This window comes from Mercenaria mercenaria, chromosome 5, assembly GCF_021730395.1.
Source record: "Mercenaria mercenaria strain notata chromosome 5, MADL_Memer_1, whole genome shotgun sequence".
Classification (NCBI taxonomy): domain Eukaryota; kingdom Metazoa; phylum Mollusca; class Bivalvia; order Venerida; family Veneridae; genus Mercenaria; species Mercenaria mercenaria.
The window spans coordinates 44,703,986-44,728,444 of record NC_069365.1 but is presented as its reverse complement, the minus strand read 5'-3'; the positions used below and the strand labels follow the sequence as shown (position 1 = coordinate 44,728,444).

The 24,459-nt window shown below is 35.3% G+C and overlaps 2 protein-coding genes across 2 annotated transcripts in view; one reads left to right on the top strand and one right to left on the bottom strand.

Moving 5' to 3' along the window:
* Nucleotides 1-15,280, top strand: part of LOC123557063 (protein phosphatase methylesterase 1-like) — a 30,460-nt gene extending 15,180 nt beyond the window's left edge. Inside the window, exons 6-14 of the mRNA XM_045348272.2 lie at nt 1,550-1,618; nt 4,403-4,579; nt 6,422-6,487; nt 8,273-8,465; nt 9,981-10,107; nt 12,136-12,180; nt 13,056-13,120; nt 13,746-13,813; nt 14,091-15,280. Coding sequence (XP_045204207.2) covers nt 1,550-1,618; nt 4,403-4,579; nt 6,422-6,487; nt 8,273-8,465; nt 9,981-10,107; nt 12,136-12,180; nt 13,056-13,120; nt 13,746-13,813; nt 14,091-14,109 — 829 coding nt within the window. The 3' untranslated portion in view covers nt 14,110-15,280. The remainder of the gene's footprint in view (nt 1-1,549; nt 1,619-4,402; nt 4,580-6,421; nt 6,488-8,272; nt 8,466-9,980; nt 10,108-12,135; nt 12,181-13,055; nt 13,121-13,745; nt 13,814-14,090) is intronic.
* Nucleotides 15,281-17,224: 1,944 nt separating this feature from the next.
* Nucleotides 17,225-23,867, bottom strand: LOC128557006 (uncharacterized). Its single transcript, XM_053543380.1, has 3 exons — nt 23,741-23,867; nt 22,353-22,628; nt 17,225-21,715 (listed from the first exon to the last, which is right to left on the bottom strand). Exons 2-3 carry the CDS (start codon nt 22,400-22,402, stop codon nt 20,176-20,178), a joined length of 1,590 nt encoding a protein of 529 aa, XP_053399355.1. The 5' UTR covers nt 22,403-22,628; nt 23,741-23,867; the 3' UTR covers nt 17,225-20,175.
* Between the last annotated feature and the right edge of the window lie 592 nt (nt 23,868-24,459).

Genomic DNA, 24,459 nt, shown 5'->3' with positions numbered 1-24,459 from the left:
ACCTTTTGAGACAAAGCTTTGAAACTTTCAACACTTGTGTACCATCACCATGTCCAGTTTAAGGCAAGAATACATAACTCCATAAAGGATTTTGGATGAATTATGGCCACTTTTAACTTACAAATCTTTGTTAAGTTTTTCGTACCAGTTCATATTTTGTGTAAACTGTTTGACATATGGCTTTGAAACTTTTATCACTTGTTTATTATAACAGTTTCTATCTGTAGGCAAGAGTACATAACTCTGTTAAACATTTTGGCTGAATTATGGCCCTTTTTGGACTAATGGAAATTGGTACAATTTTCGTACAAGTCCATGTTTTGTCAAAACTATTTGACATGTGGCTTTGAAACTTTGAACACTTGTTTATCATCATGATTTCATTCTGTAGGCAAGAGTACATAACTCTGTCAATTATTTTGGCTGAATTATGGCCCTTTTTGGACTTGGAAATTGGTTCAGTTTTTGTTCAAGTCCATGTTTTGTCAAAACTATTTGACATGTGGCTTTGAAACTTTGAACACTTGTTTATTATCATGATCTCCCTCTGTAGGCAAGAGTACATAACTCTGTCAGTTATTTTGGCTGAATTATCTCCATTTTTGGACTTGGAAATCAGTTAAATTTTTCATACCAGTCCATATTTTGCCTAACCTGTTTGTCATATGGCTTTGTAACTTTGACCACTGGCACTTGTTTACCATCATAGTATACATATGTAGGCAAGACTACATAACTAGGACAAGGACTTTAGCTCAGTTTTGGCTATTTTTTGACATAGAAATCAGTTAAGTTTTGCATACCATTCCATATTTTGGCTAAATTGTTTGATGTAATATGTCTTCGAAACTTTGAACACTTGCTTACCATCATGGTCACACATTGCCATATAGTGCAAGACTTATCCAAATCCACAAATACAGGTACATTGTTTGTTTTATCTATTTTCTTCTTTTGTCTGAAAATCTCTGGTAACATTTTGACATACCCATACTTCCATCGATTCCTGGAATAGTCGAGCACACTGTGAACAGACAGCTCTTGTTACTTGCCCTATGGGCAGTCAGTTTATTGCCTGACAAGACTTATGTTTTACCAGCCCTGGGCAGTCCTTAACGTCATGATTATTATTACACAATTAAAATAAACATGCCCTATTAAAGACATGACGTCCTATTCATTATTGTACCATCATTCACATTATGTGACTGGTTTGCAATGACTGGCATTATGGGAATCAGCTGGATTTTACTCATTTTGTCTGGTGTAATGCTGCGTTTTATTTCTCATGATGTGTAATTCGTCCGATGGCATACAAATGTCAGTAAGAATGCAAACATGTTTCCACTCTCTGAAAGTGTGTTATTATAAGTGATCATTAATTATAAAAGTTGTCAGTAAACATGGATTTTCGCAACTGCGCAATAATAGATCCCCAGTCTGCCATAATAGACCCTGTAATGCAGCCATATGCTAGTAGTACATGCTCTTGGGAAAATGCATGTTTACTGAGATTATATTACATTATGTTACATTCTTTCTATTGCAGTGATGTTGGGGACATTGTGAAAGAGTTGTATGGAGAAAGCCCACCACCGATTATACTTGTCGGACATAGGTAGGTCAGTGTCACAAGTAATAGAACATTGCATTGTAATTGGATAATACACACACACACACAAACAGTGCAGTCCAGAATGTCCAGAGACAAATGAGAAATAAACTGTATTTAATAAAAATAAATAGCATCTATTATTTACAATAATTTTCAATATGGAACAAGTCTTGCAAAAAAAGGGTATTTTCTTGTTTGCTTCTCTGTAACAGAAAAGTTAAGTAAACACTACCTTAAGTTTGTAATAGCAGCTGCACTTTGAAATATTTGTAACAAAAGATTGAAGTTTTTAGCTTCACTATTCGGAGAATTTGGGGCGCTATTCTACTCGAGTCGGCGTCAGCGTGACCTTTCTTGGTTAAAGTTTTTTGGCAACCTTTGTTTTTCAGTTATATCTTTGCTACTATTGCATATATCTTACTGTTACTTCACATAAACATTGTCCAGCATACAAACAAAGTATGTGCAGGGGCTGGGCCCATTATACCTAAGGTCAAGGTCACCAAGGTGTTATACTGGGGTTATTTTTATGCCCATGAAGGGAGGCATATAGTTTTTGAACCGTCTGTCTGTCTGTCGGTCTGTCCGCAATTTTTCGTGTCCGTCCATTTTGTCTGAATGGATTGATTTTCAATACACTTTGGCCTAACTGTTGTCAAGTATAATTTGACCACTGGCACTGACCATCATCGTATACAATTAGGCAAGTCACATAACTAGGACAAGTGCATTAGCTCAGTTTCGGCCTATTTTTTGACATAGAATGTTATGATTTTGCATACCATCATTTGGCAAATGTTAACAGTAAAGTGAACACTGTTAGCCGCAAGGCACACATTCCATAAGGTCAAGACACCAACCGTAATACGGTACATTTTTTTCATTATGTGCTTTGATGGCGTGTAAATCTTGTCATCATATGACTTTACAAATATCCACGACATGAATAGTGAGCACACGTAAAGACGACGGAGCAGTCTGCCTGCAGACTAAGACCCAGCCCTGGAGTCCAACGTCATATATAACACTAACATAATAAACTGTCATTAAAGACCATCGTCCTATTCATTATTGTAACCATCTTGTTAATGTTAACTGTTTTGCAAGACTGGCATTATGGAATCACTGTTTTACTCATTGCTTAATGCTGCGTTATTCTCATATAACTCGTCCAGCATACAAACATAAGAAATGCAAGGCTGTTCCACCTTAATGTGTATAAAGTGTCATATTCAACAAAGTTTTTATAACATGGAATTATGCATCTGGCATAATATTATTTTCCATAATAGACCTTGTTGTAGACATATCTTATGTACTTTAAAATGATGACTGAGATTAAAATTTTTTATCATCATTCATTGCAGTGATGTTGTTGGACAATCGTAGAGTCTGTATGGAAACCCCCACAACAAATTGTAATGGTGGTATAGGTTAGGTCGTGTCAAGTAATAGAACTTGCATGGTAATGGTATAACCAATCATGCCAACCACACCCCTCAGTCCAGCCTTGAACAAATGAAATACTTTAATAAAAACTACACATAGCATCTATATTACAAACGTATATGTGCATTGAAAAAGGGATTTTAGTTGCTTTTAAAAAAAAAAAAATTACAAGTTTGAGGGACTTTGAAATTATTTGTAACAAAAATGAGTTATAGCTCCACACAGAATAGGTGGCACATCTCTCGCTACCTCTTGAAAGTTTTATGCAACCTTTCACATATTGACTACAGATAACAACTGTTTACATGGCAATAACTTTCCAGCGACAAACAATATGCAGAGCTGGACCATTATACTAGTATCACATTATACGTATTTTAATTACAGTCGCATTATTGCAATCTTGTTACTATGCCTAATCTACGAAACCCTACACACATTGTAGAAACTACAACTAAGTGATTCAGTACCTAACCCTAGTGTCATGGTCACAGTGTTAACATTTTTTAGATGAATATTTATTATCGAATTTGTTTTTGTATATAGACATACATCTTTATACTATACATAAGATAATGCAATCTTGTTAAAATAATGTAATGCATCAGTCATGTGTGGTTTACAATCCCTTAGTATACTCTAGTTGTATTTTTGACAGAATTATGCCCCTTTCATACTTAATGGTTTTTTGGCAATCTTCGCTTTCTGGATATAACTTTAGTACAATATAAAGACTTGAAACTTAAAATGTATCTTTATCATCATCATCTACATGTGTGGTACAATCCCAATAACTCTAATTGTGTTCTTGACAGAATTATGCCCCTTGGTGTATCTTCCTTTTAAAAGTAGAGGTCTCTTATTGAGACATATATTCATTTTACTGTCAAATCGCCGAATAGTGGACGCTCTGTCCTTTACGACATTGTCTTGGTAATTGGCTCTTGATTCTTATTAAAAAACTATAATGGTATGTAAATTTCGGCAAATATCTTATTGTTGAATTTTTTATTGATAAAGAATTCATGGATATATGTTCTCACAAAATCTAGACCACACCAAACTGCTTCACTGTTTCTAGTATTGTATTGTGTGCATTCAGTAGGTGCCTCCAAAATTGTAGTTCTTACTTCATAAATCAGGATATGACTTGATCTCTTTTGTATATATTCTGTAAATCGAAGGTTTGACTGTAAGACTGTCCTTTAATATGAGTAACGACAGTACACATGCAGTGTTCAACTCTCAAAATAGACGCATAAGACATTTGGCTTACACTGGGGAAGAATTTCCTAACTTGTAGGTCTGTAATCTGATTTATGTTTTATTTTTCAATAGTATGGGAGGTGCAATCGCAGTGCACACAGGAACCAGGAGTTTGATTCCATCACTATCTGGGCTGGTTGTCATAGATGTTGTGGAAGGAACGGCTTTAGAAGCACTATCCAGTATGCAGAGTTTCCTCAGGGGCAGACCAAAAGTGTTCAAATCTTTGGAACAGGCTATAGAATGGTGGTAAGTGTAATTATGAAAGGCTGCTATACAAACATTGTTGCATTGAAATCTGTGGAACAGGCTATAGTTGGTAAATGTTTCAGCTTTGAAACAACTGTATGTCCAGATAAGTGGTTTCCAAATTTACCACTCTTACAAAAAGTCTTTTTCAAGCAGCTGTGCCTACCCTGGTTATTTCAAAGTAATTGCAACAAGTACATTCTATTTGTTTAAAAAATAGAACAGTAGCTGACCTTATTTTGCTTGAATTTTGTTGTCATTTGAATTTGTGAGAATGCTCATTAATTGTCCATGTTTTATTTAAGAAATAATATATCCCAAACAGTGATTTGTCATTGAATAAAATCATTGTTTGGAGCATAGATGTGAAGGAATTATATGATGAATGTGAAGCCCTAGTGATATAATAATATGCACCTAAACAACAAACATTGATTTTATTGAAGAGCAAGTCACTGTTTGGGATATATTATTTCTATTCTAACACATTATCAAGGATTTTTATGTACATCCTTGACGAATACATCAAATACTTGCCTGTTTTCTGTTGGTTCCTTTTCCAGCGCTCCGCTATGCCGTTTGACGCTATGACGTAATAATTGTGACATCGGGGAAAATGAATGGTTGCATAATAACACACGATTTTCAGCCTTCTTTGGAAGGAAAATTGAATCGTGTTAGAATTGTCTGCAATTTTGTAACTTCCATCTGACGACATATCTTTAAAAACAGCAGTAATTGTTGTGTTCTCTACATTCAGCATTAATTTCCTTGTTGCCATGGACTATAACTGCTAATACTAATATTACGCCACACACATTTACTAAACTTGTTAATTGAATTCATATCTGGATGTGTTAGTATGTTGTACTTAGACGTTAGGTCTTGTTCCATTGTTAGACATTCAGTCACTGTGAATTGTATACTACTGATAGTAAAATACCGCAACACCAGTGTGGGAAAGAATACCAAAGATAAGATTCAGCTTATTGAATTAATTCTACTTAAACACAACAGATAATTATTCCTAGAGCTTGATCTTGTATATGTTTCCCATTCAGGAAATAGTTGTATACCTGTAATATCATTCTTTATGTCACATATTGTTAATGAAGCAGCTATTTATTATAAAGAGGTGTACTGGTCAGGAACCCAGGCAATCCTTGCATGTATCAGTGCTATACACTGGGCACGTTAAAGAACCAGGCTGTCTATTCGAAACGAGCTAGGCTAAGTTAGCCGGACAAGCCTGTATCTGATTTCTGATCTCTCTGTTGTGGGGGCTTTGTCTCACTCTGCCCTTCTGGTCAGATCACTCTGTGTCTGTACTAGTAGAGGATGAATTATGCGCCCTGTGTGGCTGCATTTGAACAGTGTAAAGCGCCTTTAAACGTGAAATTGATCATGAAAAGGGCACTATATAAATCTGGTATAATAATAATAATAAAAAGTGGTGCTAAGAACCAAATCTTCATTGGAGTCCACCAACAGTTGTTAGATTAAACATTGAAACATTTTAAGTAAAATATTTTACAAATTGCATGTCAGTTTGTATTATTGAATTGTACTGCCTAATACATCTAAAACATCTTACAAAAGCAACAGAAATTGGTGAAATTAAGGCAAGATTGTAGATTTTAAGTTACTTTTGAGCTTACTTGAGCCAACAGCTTTTGGTGAAATATGTGATCGTGCTGTGTTGTCCTCCAGAGCAATTTTTAAGAGTATATTGCTCTGCACAGCCATGCTATTGTGTAGCTTCTTTTGTTTGACATTTTGCTTATGAGATGAAAAAGACCTTGCCAAATATTTTTGGTTATAAGTTGCCTTTTTTTTTTACAGTGTTCGAAGTGGTCAAGTAAGAAATGTAGAATCTGCTCGAGTTTCCGTGGTTGGTCAAGTTAAAAGGTTGGTATCTGTTTAAGTATGATTATTCATATGCCCCCTTTCGAAGAAGCGGAGTTATATTGCTTTGCTCCTGTTAGTCACGTTGGTTGGTTTGTTGGTCCGTCTACCTTCAAAATTGGTGGCCTGATTGGGCTTATGAAGTAGATGACCCATGTAGTTTTTTAGATCAGTATGTCAAGGCTTCAGGGGCTTAAACCTTTAAAACAATATCTGCCCAGTAACGAGAGAACTATTCAACCCAGAATGTTCAAACTTTGTAGCAAGATTAGGCTTATGAAGTTTTTGTTTTTGGGGTCAGTAGATCAAGGGTCACAGGGGCCTGAACCTTGAAAAACGGTTTCTGCTCAAAAACTTGCGATCCACTCGACCCAGAACCTTCAAACTTGCAAGCACGATTGGGCTTATGAAGTTGAAGCATTGCTGCTGTCCGTACGTCAGTACGTTCCAAAATCTTGTGTGTCCAACTCCTCCCACACTATAAGACTGATTTGCTTCAAACTTTCGTAGATGAACGAGCTTGATGTGCAAATGACCATAAAGGAAAGAATTTTTTCTGTGACTATTTTTACCGCAGTTATGGCCCTTTGATAGTTTTGCTATATAGAATATAGAGAAAAATCTTGTCTGTCCAACTCCCCAAACACTATTGGAAGGATATGCTTGAAAGTTTTACAGATGATGGACCTTCAGGTGAAGATGACTGTAAATCATGGACTTTTTTCTGTGCCTATTTTTACTAGAATTATGGCCCTTTCTTATTTAAAGACTTTGCTATTTAGGGGATGGCACAGTATGTTGGGGCATCCGTGTCCTATGGACACAATTTTAGTTTTAACTGTGATACTCCTGTGTTCATTGTCAACAATTTTATTGTTAATGCTCTAGAGGTCATAATTTTTACCCAGTCTTAATGAAACTTAGAATGTTTTCCTGAATGAAATCTTGGACAAGTTCAACACAGGGTCATCAGAGGCTTTCAGGGTCCTCTTGTTTAGGAAATTTAATTTTGTGTAAAATTTGTAAATGGGATCCTCTATTGGCTTTAAGTGTCCTCAATGTGTTTAGGGTAAAGAATTAGTAGAGAGATGTTTAAGTGAGGCAGCACTATGTTTGGCATTGTGCTCACTGCTACATGGAGACGCCAATGTTTATATGAGCCGCGCCATGGGAAAACCAACATAGTGGCTTTGCGACCAGCTTGGATCCAGACCAGCCTGCGCATCCGCGCAGTCTGGTCAGGTTCCATGCTGTTCGCTTTCAAAGCCTATAGCAGTTAGAGAAACTGTTAGCGAACAGCATGGATCCTGACCAGACTGCGCGGATGCGCAGGCTGGTCTTGATCCATGCTGGTCGCAAAGCCACTATGTTGGTTTTCTCATGGCGCGGCTCATATGACTAAAAACTTGAAAAAGATGCTAAATCATAACATACACACACTCACTGTATACCTTAAGGATATGAACCAGAACCCAAATGGTGTTAAATCTGCACCTCATGTATGGCACCAGTGCTCAGCGTTTCAAAACTGAGTTTGGAGATCAGTATCGAAATACAGCCTCTGACTGGTTGTTTCTCAACATAAATTGTAGCTTGACCAATCAAAAGAAAGCATTTCTAAGACCGGTCTCCAAGCTCGACTTTATTACCTTGGAGACAATACACATTGTTCTAGGAAGCTGACATGAGAATTCTTCAGATTAGCTGCAGGATTTCTTCTTAGTCAAACTAGAATAAATAAGAATGAGATAATAGTGAAAAAAGCATGAAATTACTTCTATTCATTAGAGTAGACACAAATGAAACAGCTTCATCAGAACTGGAACATCAGCATGAGGAACACATTATACATGATGCCAGTGAAACTATAGTTGAAGAGGAAGAGGAGAATGGGGAATCAAAAGGTCAAAGTTCATCATCAAACACTCACACCTCAACAGAAAAGAAAAGCCAAGGTGAAAGTGAATTTAAACAACCTAAGGTAAATTTTTAATGTTAACATGAGTACTGTCTTTTAAGTTAAACTGACTGATTGATGGTGTTTACAGTTTTTAGCTCACCAGAGCACAAAGTGCTCAAGGTGAGCCATTGTTACTGGTCATTGTCCGGCGTCATGCGTCGTGCGTTGTCCGCAACATTTGTGACCCAATCTTTATGAAACTTGGTCAGAATGTTAGTCTTGATGATCTCTAGGTCAAGTTCGAAACTAGGTCATGTGGGATCAAAAACTAGGTCAGTAGGCCAGATCAAAGGAAAAGCTTGTGAACACTCTAGAGGCCACAGTTGTGACCCAATATTTATAAAACTTGGTCAGAATGATTGTCTTGATGATTTCTAGGTCAAGTTCGAATCTGGGTCATGTGGTTCAAAAACTAGGTCACCCAGTCAAATCAAAGGAAAAGCTTGTGAACACTTTAGAGGCCACAATTTTGACTCAATCTTTATGAAACTTTGTCAGAATGTTTGTCTTGATGATTTCTAGGTCAAGTTCGAAACTGGGTCATGTGGGATCAAAAACTAGGTCACTATGCCAGATCAAATGAAAATCTTGTCAACACTCTAGAGACCACAATTTAAGTTTGAAACTCATGAGAATTAATCAGAATGTTTGTCTTGATAATCTATAGGTCATGTTCGAATCTGGGTCATGTGCGGTCTAAAACTAGGTCACCCGGTCAAATCAAAGGAAAAGCTTGTGAACACTCTAGAGGCCACAGTTGTGACCCAATCTTTATGAAACTTGGCCAGAATGTTTATCTTCATGATTTCTAGGTCAAATTTGAAACTGGGTCATATGGGGTCAAAAACTAGGTCAGTAGGCCAGATCAAAGGAAAAGCTTGTGAACACTCTAGAGGCCACAGTTGTGACTCAATCTTTATGAAACTTGGTGGGAATGATTGTCTTGATGATCTCTAGGTCCAGTTTTAATCTGGGTCATTTGGTGTCAAAAACTAGGTCACATGGTCAAATCAAAGGAAATGTTTGTGAACACTCGAAAGGTAACAGTTGTGACTCAATCTATATGAAACTTGGTCAGAATGTTTGAGTTGATGATCTTTAGGTTAAATTCGAAACTGAGTCATTTGGGGTCAAATACTAGGTCAGTAGGCCAGATTAACTCTGGTGAGCGATATAGGGCCATCATGGCCCTCTTGTTTTCTGGGATTCTGAAATGTTTTTTATTTTTGCTTTTTATCAGTTTTGATCATAAATTATTGATTGATTTACAGTTTTAATAGTTCTGGTTATGACTGATTTAAATAATTGCTCATTACAATGCATCCAGAAAAAACTACTTTCATTCGCTTACTATCTGACTGGCTTCCTGTTATAGGCAAAATTTGTAGAATTATTTGATGTTATTAGATATGAGACTTCAATTGAAAATATGTGTACTAACTTAATGCTACATCTCACTTATGCATGAATTATATATACATTATTGTAATTGAAAGGCAGTCAGAAAAAATAAAACAGTTCTGATTTTTTTTCCAGGACCCTGAAGTACAGTACACATGGCGAATAGACCTTGGTAAAACAGAGCCATATTGGAGAGGCTGGTTTGAGGGGTTGTCCAGTAAATTCTTAACCTGTGAAGTGCCCAAATTACTACTTTTAGCAGGTATGATCTAATTTGATCTTAAGTTTTTAGCTCGACTATTCGAAGAATAGTCTAGCTATTCTACTCACCCTGGCGTCGGCGTCTGCGTCGGCGTCACACCTTGGTTAAGTTTTTGCATGCAAGTACATACAGCTATCATTTAAAGGCATATAGCTTTGAAACTTATTTATTCTTTTTCTAGGTCAATTACCAACCTCACTGGGTCAAGTTCCATAACTCTAACATGTATTTTGAGCAAATTATGCCCCCTTTTGGACTTAGAAAATTGTGGTTAAAGTTTTACATGCAAGTTACTATCTCCAAAACTAATGTAGATATTGAATTGAAACTTCACATGTATCTTCGGGGTTATAAAACTAGTTGATAGCAGCAAGTCCAATAACTCTGACCTTCATTTTGGCCAAATTATGCCCCCTTTTGGACTTAGAAAATTCTGGTTAAAGTTTTGCGTGCAAGTACATACAGCTATTACCAAAAGGCATATAGATTTGAAACTTATTTTTTCTTTTTCTAGATCAATTACCTACATCACTAGGTCAAGTCCAATAACTCTGACATGTATTTTGGCCAAATTATGCCCCCTTTTGGACTTAAAAATTCTGGTTAAAGTTTTGCGTGCAAGTACATACAGCTATTACTAAAAGGCATATGGATTTAAAACTTATTTTTTCTTTTTCTAGATCAATTACCTACCTCACTGGGTCAAGTCCCATAACTCTGACATGTATTTTGGGCAAATTATGCCCCCTTTTGGACTTAGAAAATTCTGGTTAAAGTTTTACGTGCAAGTTACTATCTCCAAAACTAATGCAGATATTGAATTGAAACTTCACATGTGTCTTCGGGGTTATAAAACTAGTTGACAGAATCAAGTCCCATAACTCTGACATGTATTTTGGGCAAATTATGCCCCCTTTTGGACTTAGAAAATTCTGGTTAAAGTTTTACATGCAAGTTACTATCTCCAAAACTAATGCAGATATTGAATTGAAACATCACATGGGTCTTCGGGGTTATAAAACTAGTTGACAGAATCAAGTCCCATAACTCTGACATGCATTTTGGGCAAATTATGCCCCCTTTTGGACTTAGAAAATTCTGGTTAAAGTTTTACATGTAAGTTATTATCTCCAAAACTAATGCAGATATGGAATTGAAACTTAACATGTTTCTTCGGGGTTATAAAACTAGTTGATAGCATCAAGTCCCATAACTCTGATATGCATTTTGGTCAAATTATGTCCCCTTTCGAACTTAAAACTCTTTTGATATTTAACATTTTGGGTAATAATTTCCTGCTTCTGTGACAATATTTCGAATAGTCGAGCTTGGCTGTCTTACGGACAGCTCTTGTTTTTGTGGTCATATGGAAAGTACAGTGATTACAGGTTATTAGATTTGTATCCAGAAGTATACACAAACTCTTTAGGGGAGATTCTGTGCAATTTTAGGAGCATAATCTTACAACACAAAATAAACGCATATTTCTCAATGCAAAACTAATGATCTTTTGTTACACACTCATGTACATTAGAGTCATTTATAAATTACATACATGTACTACACATTAAATTTTGTTCTTAATCCCAAGTTAAAATCCAAAATATCAACATTGATTAACAGTTAAACACATAGACATATTCAAGTAATAGCACAGTCACCCAGTACGAAACTTACACATCAGTTACCAAATAACACTGATGTTGAAGATTCCAGTGTAAATTAACAGAGTTAAAAATTTAGGATGTTTTTCTAGTCTGTCTGTTTTGATGTGATACTGAGTTAAATTTATCATTTATAATTGAGAATGTATAATTTAGATCATTTACATATAATTTGGTATGCTTGATATTAAGTTTGCAGCAGTAAATACTCGATTAGACCAAATAGTGATAATAATTATTGTAAAGATGCTATCGAATAGACTAGTCTCATAAATTTCATGCATGAAATAATTCAGTGATGGGATTTTTGGTGAACAATTTTTAGAAGTTATTGAATTATGTTTCATTGTTATGTTTATTACAGGTGTTGACAGACTAGATAAAGATTTAACTATAGGTCAGATGCAAGGTATGTTATATGGTGATACTAGTAAAACAGTTATTGTATGATAAGGTGTATATCCAAGTTCAGGTCCTTGGACTTGGATATTTCCAGTTAACATAATACCATAAGTATTCTTTTTATGCCCCCAGCATCTACTGATGTGGGAGGCATATAGTGATTGTCCTGTCCGTCCGTTCATCCGTCCGTATGAAGTTAACCAAATGGGACTGTTTCGTCTAGCATCAATACCCCTAACTAGAATGACTTGATACTAATGCAGCTGTAACCTGTGTCCATTCCTCGTCTTCAGACATCACCTGACCTCAGTTTGACCTTGACCTTGAACTTGACCTCGTTTTGGACTTAGGTTGCTTTGTATCAACAAGGATTTCACTGGGGGCATCAAGTGTTAATTGAACGTAGCTCCTTGTTCATGACTACATTGATAAAAGACAGCATGATTTGTGTGTAATAGAAATAGGTGCTAGATTGTTCATTAGAAAAAAAAATGTTTACAAACAGTCAACAAAAGCTATACTGAGTACTCATCTAGAAATTATTTCAGAAAATCTGGGGTATGGCAGATCCACATTTAGTATAGAGCATGCATTTGTTTCGAAGAAAAAAAATTATCTGTCGGGGTTTCTTCACAAGAATATCACTTTGTATATCTCTGTGTGATCAGTAATAAGCCATTTTTAGTCATTAAATCCTGCATTTCAATTCTAATTATGGAAAGCAGGTCCTTTATCATTTGAATCGACATTTTTTGAAATCATATTTGAACAATCCTGTATTTGATACTGGTTTTATTCATTACATATTAAATAGATGTTGACTTTAAAGACTTGAAATTTATTGATAAATTAATGATTAAAAAAATCTTATTATGATTTTAGGTAAATTTCAGATGCAGGTTTTACCAAAGAGTGGTCATGCTGTCCATGAAGATGTCCCCGAGCAGGTATTTGATTGTTCTGTAACTCTTTATAGTTAACTTATATTGATTGCTCTTGAAGTAAATAGATCTTATGAAATTTAGTCAATGTGGAGATTGATTAGTCAAAATGGAGATTGAAGGGCCTTTGGGGGCCAAGTGGCAAAGGTCGCTGGCTTCAGATCACTTGTCCCTCACCGATGTGGGTACGATCCTTACTCGGGGCATTGAATTCTTCATGTGAGGAAGCCACCCAGCTGGCTTACGGAAGGTTGTTGGTTCTACCCAGCTGCCTGCTCTTGTTGAAATAATGCATAATCTTCCTCCACCATCAAAGGTGGAAAGTCAACATATGACCTATAATTGTGTCTGTGGGACTTAAATCCAAGAATCAAAATGGTGGTTGATTTAAAACATTTGCTCTTTTTACCACCACCACCAACAACAACAACAATAACAAGGTTATTAATTAACACTTCTTAATCACATGGCATTTGATTGCCACCTCTGTTATATGATGGACGATTTCAGTTCCATGAACGTGCAGAAAAGTTGGCAAAAATCTTGTAATATGACTTGACTGGGTAAATGTTGTAATATTTGATATTACAACTAACGTTGAGAAGCCTTAAACTGTGTTTTTCTCTTACAGGTTGCTGAAGTATTAGCTACGTTTTTAGTCAGGAATAAGATGGCCACACCTACAGCACATTTTCAGCCGTAAGTATACCTTGAATGTATAATTTGGTATTCATCTGATTATGTAAATGGCACATACCTGGAATTGTGTTGTCAGTTAATTTGGTACAATATGGCTCAATACTGTTTCTGATAAAGAATTTATGAATAAGAATGGGAAATATTCTTTAAATTTTCAACGTTGTTTATATAAACTTTCACAAAAGATAAGGAATGGTCTTTTTAAATACTATAGATAATGATTTCCTACAAAAACTTCTTTAATGATTTTGTTAAATGTACCTGACATCTATTTCAGGACTTTTCCAGCTTGCTGACACTGTTTAAGGAATGAAGGCAAAGAACAAAGTCATTTTGGAGATTGTTAACTTTAAAATTGTCTATGACATTTTACTTAAGAGAGCTTTCTTTACCATAAAGGAAAGAATGAGTGGTCAGATGGTAGTATTTATATGACACATTAAAGCAATGAATTAGGCGAGTTTTTGTTCCAGGATATGGCCTGACAAACATTTCTGTTGATGACAAGTCTGTCTCTATGAGTTTTAAACAATGAAAGTCAGTATTGTTTGGGATTTTTGAGATTAGTTGATAAATCTATATTTATGGAGAAATATTCTAAGACATCATGTTATATATTGTGTTATATGATAAATTTTACTTTAGGTGATTACTGTTCTAAGACTAATTGAATATTCAATTAGAGGGAAGTAAATTATCTTTGAAAATATGTCTTAATTATTATGTCTTAAACTGTGTGGCACATGTTTACAGGAAGTATACAGAGGATATTAGTGTGTTTCAGTGTAAGATTGAAATGAGCCGCACTATGAGAAAACCAACATAGTGCATACAAATGTATACGACCAGCTTGGATCCAGATCAGCATGCGCATCCACGCAGTCTGGTCAGGATCCATGCTGTTTGCTAGCAGTTTCTCTAGTTGTAATAGGCTTTGAAAGCGAACAGCATGAATCCTGACCAGACTGCATGGATGCGCAGGCTGCTTTGGATCCATGCTGATCGCAAATGTACTATGTTGGTTTTCACATGGTGCGGCTCAAATATCTTTTACGAGTGAACACCAGATGCAATATTTTCATGAGTGGCATAAATATTTATCTGCAGTTGCACAGTGTCACAGTTCTGATGTTTTTGTATGTAACAGTTTGAAAGCTTTTATCACAAGCTATGTTTAAATATGGGTATAACAATATCAGGTTATATAGGGTAGCTTAGAATCATAGTCTGGCGTAAAACAGCCGTTTTTATCGTTTGCTGGAAGTGTTTTATCAGGGTTAGAAGCATGAAATTATCCTACATTATGTACTGATAAAACACCTTTTAATATTGGCGCAGTGTGTTGCAAAATGAAATGATTGTTTTTGTATGAACATGCGAATGATATGCACTACAATTTTTTGTCAGATTAGTATATCATAGCATAAAATGTTATGAATAATGTGCTAAATAAAGAACACAATTACAGCTAAAGTTTTGTTGCTTTCTTGCAAATATTGAGAATAAAAATCATGAAAAAGGCAATTTGCCAAAATGTATGTTAATCATTATAATATTATCAATGCCATTATGGTGTTGGACATCAATATCACTACAAGTATTGAATAACTGTCAAATGTTTAGAATTATGCCCCTTTGATACCTAAATGTTTTGACAAACTTCGTTTTCTGAACATAACTTTGGTACTACATGTGTATATAAGAATGTCAGTACCCCTTCCATACTTGACCTTTAACCCCACTGAGTAGTAGGGTATCTTATATCTTGGTGTATCTTCCTTTTAAGTTAGAAGTCTCTTATTGAGACAAATTCATTTTACTGGCGAATCGCCGAATAGTGCAGCGTGCTGTTTTACGGACAGCTCTTGTTAATAAATTGTCGTTCAAATGCGTCTGTTATTATATTAGGGCTATGTTCTACTGATACAATTCCTTCGCATCTGAACTCTAAACAATGATTTTATTAGCTCATCTTAATTTTTGAAAAAAAAAAGTTATTTTCATCACTTGATCAGCATCGGCGTTGGCGTTGCCTGGTTAAGTTTTATGTTTCGGTCAGCTTTTCTCCTAAACAATTAAAGCTATTGCTTGAAATCTTGCAGCTTTTTCTCACTATCAAAAGCTGACGCTGTGCAGCAAGAATTATATCTACTTTTGGACTTAGAAAATATCAGATTTCTTGGTTAAGTTTTGCGTTTAGCCCAACTTTTCTCCTTGACGGTCAAAGCTATTGACTTTAAAACTTGGAGCAGTTATTCGCCATTGAAAACTGACCCTGCACAGCAAGAACCGTAACTCTGGATTGCTTTTGCAAGAATTATGGCCACTTTTGGACTTAGAAAATCAGATTTCTTGGTTAAGTTTTGTGTTTAGGTCAGGTTTTCTCCTAAAGTACCAAAGCTATTGCTTTAAAACTTGCAACACTTGTTCACCATCAAAAGCTAAGTCAGACTCTGTCCAGCAAGAAACATAAATCCATCCTGCTTTTTGCAAGAATTATGGCCCCTTTTGGACTTAGGAAATATCATAAAAACACACAGGTTACAGAGACAAAAATATCAGGTGATCGTCTAGACCCGCAAGGCGGTGCTCTTGCTAGCAACAGATCACTGTTTGCAATATTATTTTTAAGCAAATTACAAGGAGGAGGAGGATCTCGTTTTAATTGCAACCAACTCCATACCAATTCTATACATTTGGTACTGAAAATACAATACTACCTTTTACTGTTTAAATTTGGTAAGTTTAAATTTAAATTAGTAGATCTATTTGAACCCAATTTTAAGGATATATTACTGGCATATGACACTTGGGCACACGTTTCGTTTAGATAACACTGATGCAAACAGGTCGACACTTTATGCATAAAACATGCCCTCTGGGGAAAAAACTTCAATCGAATCTTTTGATTTTATTTAATTTCAAAGTTTATGTATGCGTTTTTTCCTCAGAACTTCATCAGTATTCAATATCAGAGGAAATTTTTACGTGTAACCACTTCCTTACTGTGATCAATCAATAGAAAATAACTGCACTTAAACAGTCATTTATTGCATGTCTTTCCCTCGCAAAGTATAACCACTTGTCGATGTGGCCAACCAAAGAAAATTAACTGTCACAGTGGTCTTATGCATTTTGACTAATTTATTGGCATTTAAACTGTATATTGGGTTGCAAGCAGAAAAAAATGAGAATCTACCTGCTACCACTGGTAAACCATTTTTATTGTGGTCAGAGCTGACATAGAATTTCGAAAGAATAACTGAAACAAATACATATTACCGGTATTCTGTAAAAATACAGCTGTTTTTATTTGTTTGGTTATTCATAATTATGCATTTCCCCCCAAAAATATCATTTATATATTTCTAATAAAAACATAGGGGATGAAAAGTTTTTATATGCTGTAAAACATCAGACTTTTCACCCCACATTTTTGGGGTGAAAAGTCTTAGGAGAAACAGTCTTGAGGGTGAAGTCTGCCAACCGTTCTATCCATAATGTATCGCTACCCCTTATTTGGCAATAAACAGAAAAGATTATGTTCTCGTTGAATAATTTTAATAATATTGTACTATTCATTTACATATAACATGCATAACGGACAAGAAAAACTTTGATATAAAAGGGCGCTTTTTCTATAAGAAACAAAAAGGAATGAACAAGTATAAAAATAAAATCTGAGTTTTTGTTTTATCAAAGAGACAGAATAAACTTGTGTCAAATGGAATATATCGGACAAATTTGTGAGAAATCATTGCATATTTTCAAGATATACTATTTTAATATTTCAGCTTGAAATTCTCAATTACTAACATTTTCCATATTTATTTCATGATAGACCTGTAGAGCCTTTCAAGCTTTTTGATAATTTGTAAATATGAGCCGCGCCATGAGAAAACCAACATAGTGGGTTTGCGACCAGCATGGATCCAGACCAGCCTGCGTACCCGCGCAGTCTGGTCAGGATCCATACTGTTCGCTAACGGTTTCTCTAATTGCTTCAGGCTTTGAAAGTGAACAGCATAGATCCTGATCAGACTGCGCGCGGATGCGCAGGCTGGTCTGGATCCATGCTGGTTGCAAACCCACTATGTTGGTTTTCTCATGGCGCGGCTCATATGTTGATGGCATTTTCAGTGATAAGCTATACTTTAGCGTTAATAACAAGTTTCATTAGTCTAGCTTACCGTTTTCAAAATCGTATTTTAATATTTATAAAATAGGTAACATATTTTTTCGCAGATTCCTTTTGCAAAACTATGCAACAAATTTCCATATACAAATTTCCTGTGCCGCTAATCAATTTTTATAAACCTGCATAAAATAGCAGCATAAACTACAAAACCGAGAAAACGTATAAAAGATAAGAGGTAAGAGTAGATTTCTCGGAAGAACAGAGCACCAAAAACACAGCCACAGAACCACACATTTGCATAGTAGGCCCACAATAAAAAGAAGCTGTACGTAATGGAAAAATATTTTAGACGGGTTGCTTCAAATATCCAACAAGTACATATTAATCTATGCTAAATATAGATGGAGGAGAAGGAAATAGTAAGAGGCAAAATTGGGTTGCGGGGGACGAATGTACAAAGGGAATGCCACGTTCCTTAATAACAGTCACACTACAACGTACACCACGATTGCGCAACCACTTGTGTACCAAAGATAAACATACAACCACGACTAACTGAATAACACAGAAAAACGAACAAGCAACACATAAGAAAACAGTAGGGCACCGTTATAGACTAACAAGCAAACAAACGCACCCACACAAATAGAAAAAAAACAACCGTGTACCGTCCTAGGATTCCGGCTGCCAAGACAAACCAGTTGAAAATAGGGGCACCGCCTTGGAACGGTCAGTAACCTATATAAAGGAAACTGGGGCTTTAAACGCGTTAAGGGCATGCCAACCTCGCACTTACCCTATCTTCAACAAGTTAGACAACACAATGTAAATAAAATCCCCGCTGAGAAAGGCTCTAACATTAGTGCAAAAATAACAGATAAATAAAGAAAATAAAATTAAGGTAATTCTAAGGTATAATTACACCAAAGTACTCAACAACTTGTCTGAAGTAAGAGCAACAAGAGCCTAACTCTTAAGGGCACGACTAAGAAAACTGTAAGACAAAAATCAACTCCCTCGTCCGTTGTATATAGGAGTTAGGAGAAAAGCATCATGGAGTCTTACACTTTATTAGTCATCGCACCATCAAATAGGAAAGAGTAGCAATTAACTGTAGAGGGATCAATCACTAAACATGCACTGTGCTTCACGATTTTCGCATCGTATCCTCTTTTGATAAACTTTTTAACCCATTTTACAAATATTTGATTAAATTAAGAACTATGTTTAATTTTCCAAATTTTATAAACTACATCTCCGTAGTATTCCGGGTGTGTAAGTCCAAGTTTTAGAAGTGTCTTCAGGTTCGTATTGTATTTTTTGAACAGTTTAACAGTAGTAAAATTTACTAAAAGCTTTCCGTAGCTTATGATAATGTAACAATTTCTTGGTGATATGAAGATTTCTGGCATTAAAATCATCTATCTTTGAGCAAGCTCTTGCAAAACGAATAAGTTGTGAAATACAGACACCGTATGATGTTGCTCGAGGGACATCTCCATCGAGATGAGGGAAATTGACAATTTCAAAATTAAAATCGACCCTTTTATCATATATTTTCGTTTCTAGATTATTATTCACAATTGCTAAATTTAAATCCAAAAAATGACGCTTCTAAATCTGAAGTATTAGCCTTGTTAAGCTGTAACTCTTTTGGGTAAATATATTTCACAATTTCTGAAAAATATTGGTTGTCCATATTTAAAATATCATCAAAATACCTTTGTTTACCGGAAATACCCGACAGGGTAACGAATAGATAATTTCAATCAAAATCGTTCTTTATGCAAGTATGATGTATACCGGCATGTAGAAGTATTTAACAGACTCTCAACAACTCAGTATGAAACCGACATAAACAAATTCATGTCTATTCTAAAGTAAAGTTTATCATTCATTACTTTTCCAGCAACAATAATAAAATTGGGAAAATAATGTCCATAACCAAACAAAAACATATTGAAATATATAAAATGCATTAATTCAGTACAGGTATGACCTTTCAGGAAACATGCTTGTAGCACATAATGTTTCTCATCTTCTAATTAATGATTGCTTACGAAGTAATTGTTCATAGCTAGCACAGTTTTCAGTAGATCTCTTTAACAACACATGGTAGGTGTAAAGAATTTTTGCATATTAAAGTCATGTCAGTTTTATTGTCGAATTGTATAGCCTGATATATCCAGAACGCGGGAATGAAGTCATTTATTAAATACAGTGATTATGACAGCTTGTAGATTTGAAGATAGTTGTCATATTTCTTTTTCTCAGAAGAACAGCTGAAGTATAGAAGACTTTGTTCAGAACACCAACAGACAGCACGTGGATTCTTGAGGGCGTTCAGCACAGCCTTTCCTACACAACAGTCGCTTGATATCTCCTCTATAACACCTTGTTCCTTGTCACACACATAGACCGTACCATCATCGGACAGAGCAATTCCCTGTGGCTTTCCCTCACTTTGATACACTCCGGTCACGTCTCCCTGCCAGTTTAAGCTTGCAACTCTTTTCATTATGTTGTCACATACAAAAATACCAGTTTGGCTTGCTGCGACATACTGAAGACTACCAAAAACATATTCCTCACGAACCGTTGTTAGAATAGTGCCATTGATATCAAGAATTTGGAGTTTTCCAGGAGAAAAATATGACACTACAAGTTTCTCATGACAACAGCTTATACCAAAGCAATGTCTGTCAACTTTCAGAGAGTGTTTCATTGTGAGTTTGTTCGAGGAGGCTGATATAAACTGAATCGTGTTTTTGTTGGGCAGTGTGGCAGCTAGTATAGAACTCGTAACTGACGTTATATCATGAGGATTTGTAAACAGTTGTAAATGGTCAATAACAGAATGGCTGCAGATACCAATCATTTTTATAGCTTTGTTATCAAAGTCAGTGATTATAAGACGATCAGGGGCAAGGAGACACATTCCTGTTATACCGCACCTGAGTTTGTCTTTCGATGTCTTTACAGAAATTTCTCCTTGATATGAAGCTTTTCTGGATTTTAATTCGTATGTCTGAGGAGGAGTAAAATGCCTTAATGTTTTATGTCTTAATGTTCCCAACAAATTCTCTGCGTTTAGAAATTCGGATATTTCTTCATTTGGCTTAAATATGTACACCTTTACATCATACTCTTTTAGCTGCTGAATTTTGTTCTCAAAATTTTTGATCATTTGCTCAGCAAAGTTCACTTCCATGAAGAGTCTGTCTGCCTGTTTTGATGCATTGAGATGTTTCAAGGTATCTGATGATGTCTTCAGGGATTTGTTTACTTCACCGCATATTGCGGCGACTGTGTTTAGATTCTTGTTATTCTTTTGTTTTATGACCTTTGCTGTATCTTCAAGTTGTCTTTCCAGTTTTTCTAGCCTTTGGTTTAATTCCTGTCTGAAGTTCTTGACATCTTTTATTACGTCTGCCAAAGAACTGTCAGATTCTGCTGTCATTTCTTTCATATCTTCTTCTGACTTTCGGCATTTGTCAGTGATACTATCCATAGCTTTCAGGATATCTTGGAATTCTTTACTATCAATAACTTGATCAGAAATGTCCGATATGTTGTTAAATTTGCAAGAAGTATTCGTGTGCTCCGACCTAAGACATACATTACAAATAGGTGCTTTATGATAATGACAATACAATTTGATAAGTTCTTTACTGTGTTTCATGCAATGTTGACTTATATTGTCAGGAGTGCTAGAAGGATCAGGTGTTGATGATTTTGCCTTCTTCCCTTGTACCGCCATGTCGCTGTAACAGAGAAAATGCTTTTTTTTTGTATTTAGAACAGTTGATTCAAAACTTGAAAATTGTTTCACTTGAAACATTCAGTATGTACAAATTTAACGTATATGGAATGTTAATTACTTAGCGCACATGTCAGGAAATAATGCAGTTTGAAGCATACTACTGCATGGTTAATAAATTTAATTCTAACATGGCTCGATTTTATTTCAAGTTAAACAAAGTAGGAAATCAAGCTCTGTATATTCTGCGATAAACAACGGTTGACGCGTGGATCAGTAAGAGAGCATTATCACGTCAATAATGACGTCAAATTGCCGCATGACGTCCGATACATATTACTCCTCGGAAAATGAAGTCCAGCATAATATTTATTGAAATATTTAAATGAGCATGTCAGATTGAAAACAATTAATGCCTTCTTGTCATTAATCGTCTAATTTTCCACGGTTCATCGTTCAGATGCTTCAGTATTTAACCGCTCGGGCTAACGCCCTCGTAGTTCAATTCTTACGCATCTGAACTCTGAACCGTGGTAAATTAGACGATAAACCACTCCAAATCCTTGATTATTTGTTAAATAAAATAATCATACATGACTGTTTAAAACGTGTACTAAATGCAATGTTGGCGGAGTTTTTACCAAATGCTAGAAGAACCCGGTGTTGACGACTGCTGTAGAGTTTGTTGCATGCTGTCTTTATCAAGAAGGGTATGGTGCCTGGAGAGAGTATGCCTCTTGTGATGATTAAAGCAAGATTCACACAGATGTTCTTTGCAATCTACGCAGTAACCATAGGCAAGAGGTTTTGACCCATCTCGGTCGCATGGTTGACAAAATACCGCTGTTTCCTCCTATGAGCCTAAGTAAATAGATGATGTTAACTCGTGTGCCTTTTTTCCTTGTCCCGCCATGTCACTGTAATAGAGAAACTATACCCTTGTATACTAAATAGTTGGGCTGGAAACTTAAAATTTAACACAGTTGTATTTTAGCATTAAGTTTCTATGAATTTGATATATGAATTCTTGTTGCTTTCTTACCATACTTTTGATGAATTTGCATAGTTTCGAAGCGTACTGTTATTTAGCTCATAAAAAGCCAAACATCATCCGAAGTTCGGAAAACCCTGTACACATTTTCTACATATTTTCATACGAAACTTCTCTATTATTACAGTACCATCATGATAAATGACTCAATATAATGCATCAAATAGCATTTTTATATAGTTATGTTAATTAATAGTTTCAGTTAAGTTAATTAGACTCTAGAAGCATTGAAAAATTGTTAGTTTTTTATTTAGAGGTTCATTCTATTACTTGCAGATATTGCCTGTTGGAGATCTCCCCATATGTAAGTGTAGGTTGGTTATAAGGATTCGGATCGTTTACGGTTCTGTCCATTAAGTAACACTACGAATAATTTATACTGTTTACAGTAAATTGTAGGAAAAGCTTACTAAAGCCAACGTAAATGAGTCAGTGCTAAATCATTTTTTAGATTGCTTAATCATTGTTTAGTTAGTTGTTTTAATTAGTCCATGAATTCAATATGTAAAGGAAATCTGTCTTATTTCTATGCAAAGTTGAAATGCATTTCAACAAGAGAACACAAGGTGGATGCAGTACCCACGAGGAGTGAATGTTTAAAATATGATGTTCACGAGTGAAGTATACCTTATCTTGTATGCAAAACTATCGATTTTTCGTTTTATTTCATGCCTTCTGAATGCTTTTTTCTAATAATTTGTGTGTATACATGTAATTGATATTTCTGTGTACGGATATCTGTGTTTGTTTCTAAAGGAAGATATCAGATATATTGTACTCTAATATATCATCAATCGATTGTTTATTTATTTATCTTTTTTTTTTTAATTTGGAGTTTATTGTCTTTACTTGAATTTAGACTGAAGAGTTTAACATCTTTAAATATATTTTACGTATTAACGTGACTTTAATAATATACATTAATATCTATTAGCACCAACCATATATCATTCGAAATATAGTCAGTAAATCACTTACCGTACACAATTCCAGTCATTTATCCAACAAATTGTTTTTTACAAGAGACATTGACTTTGTGAACTAAACTTTAAACAGACTTTTAACAATAATCACACTGCCTATCACATGACCAAATACAATCTTGTGAACTCAACTTTAAACAGACTTTTAACAATAATCACAATGCCCATCACATGACCAAAATACAATCAGCTAAGTTGATATCGATAATATTGGTTATTGTTTTGAATGAGGAAGAAGATAACAAGAAATGAAATTTAAACTAGGTTGCATAAATACGTCCGGACGAGGTAGCAAACCGAAGGAGTCTAGATTCTGGTGTTCGCAGCTGCACGTAAGAATGTCTAGGGCAAAAAGTATCTTATTTAGATTCCTTCCAATCTCATGTCAGGAATGTTTTATCGTTCCACAATGAAGGGCAATATATGTAGATTCTTATTTCTCATGTTGACATTCTCGAACAATCTGCAGGTAGTTCAAATAGGGGCAGATAACTCATGCGATTAAAACGCTTGTTGTGTCGGTTACATGGAAACTCAATCGGTAATTACTTGCTATTTTCAAGACAGAATGTAATCATACCCCAGTTTTTTTGTCATAAATACTAACCACATATATTTAGTAAAATTACGGTTAAACAGCAATGACTAACAAAACTACCAGTTTCAAACAGTTCATGTAAACGACTACATTATCAAAAAGTTAAAAAGAATAAG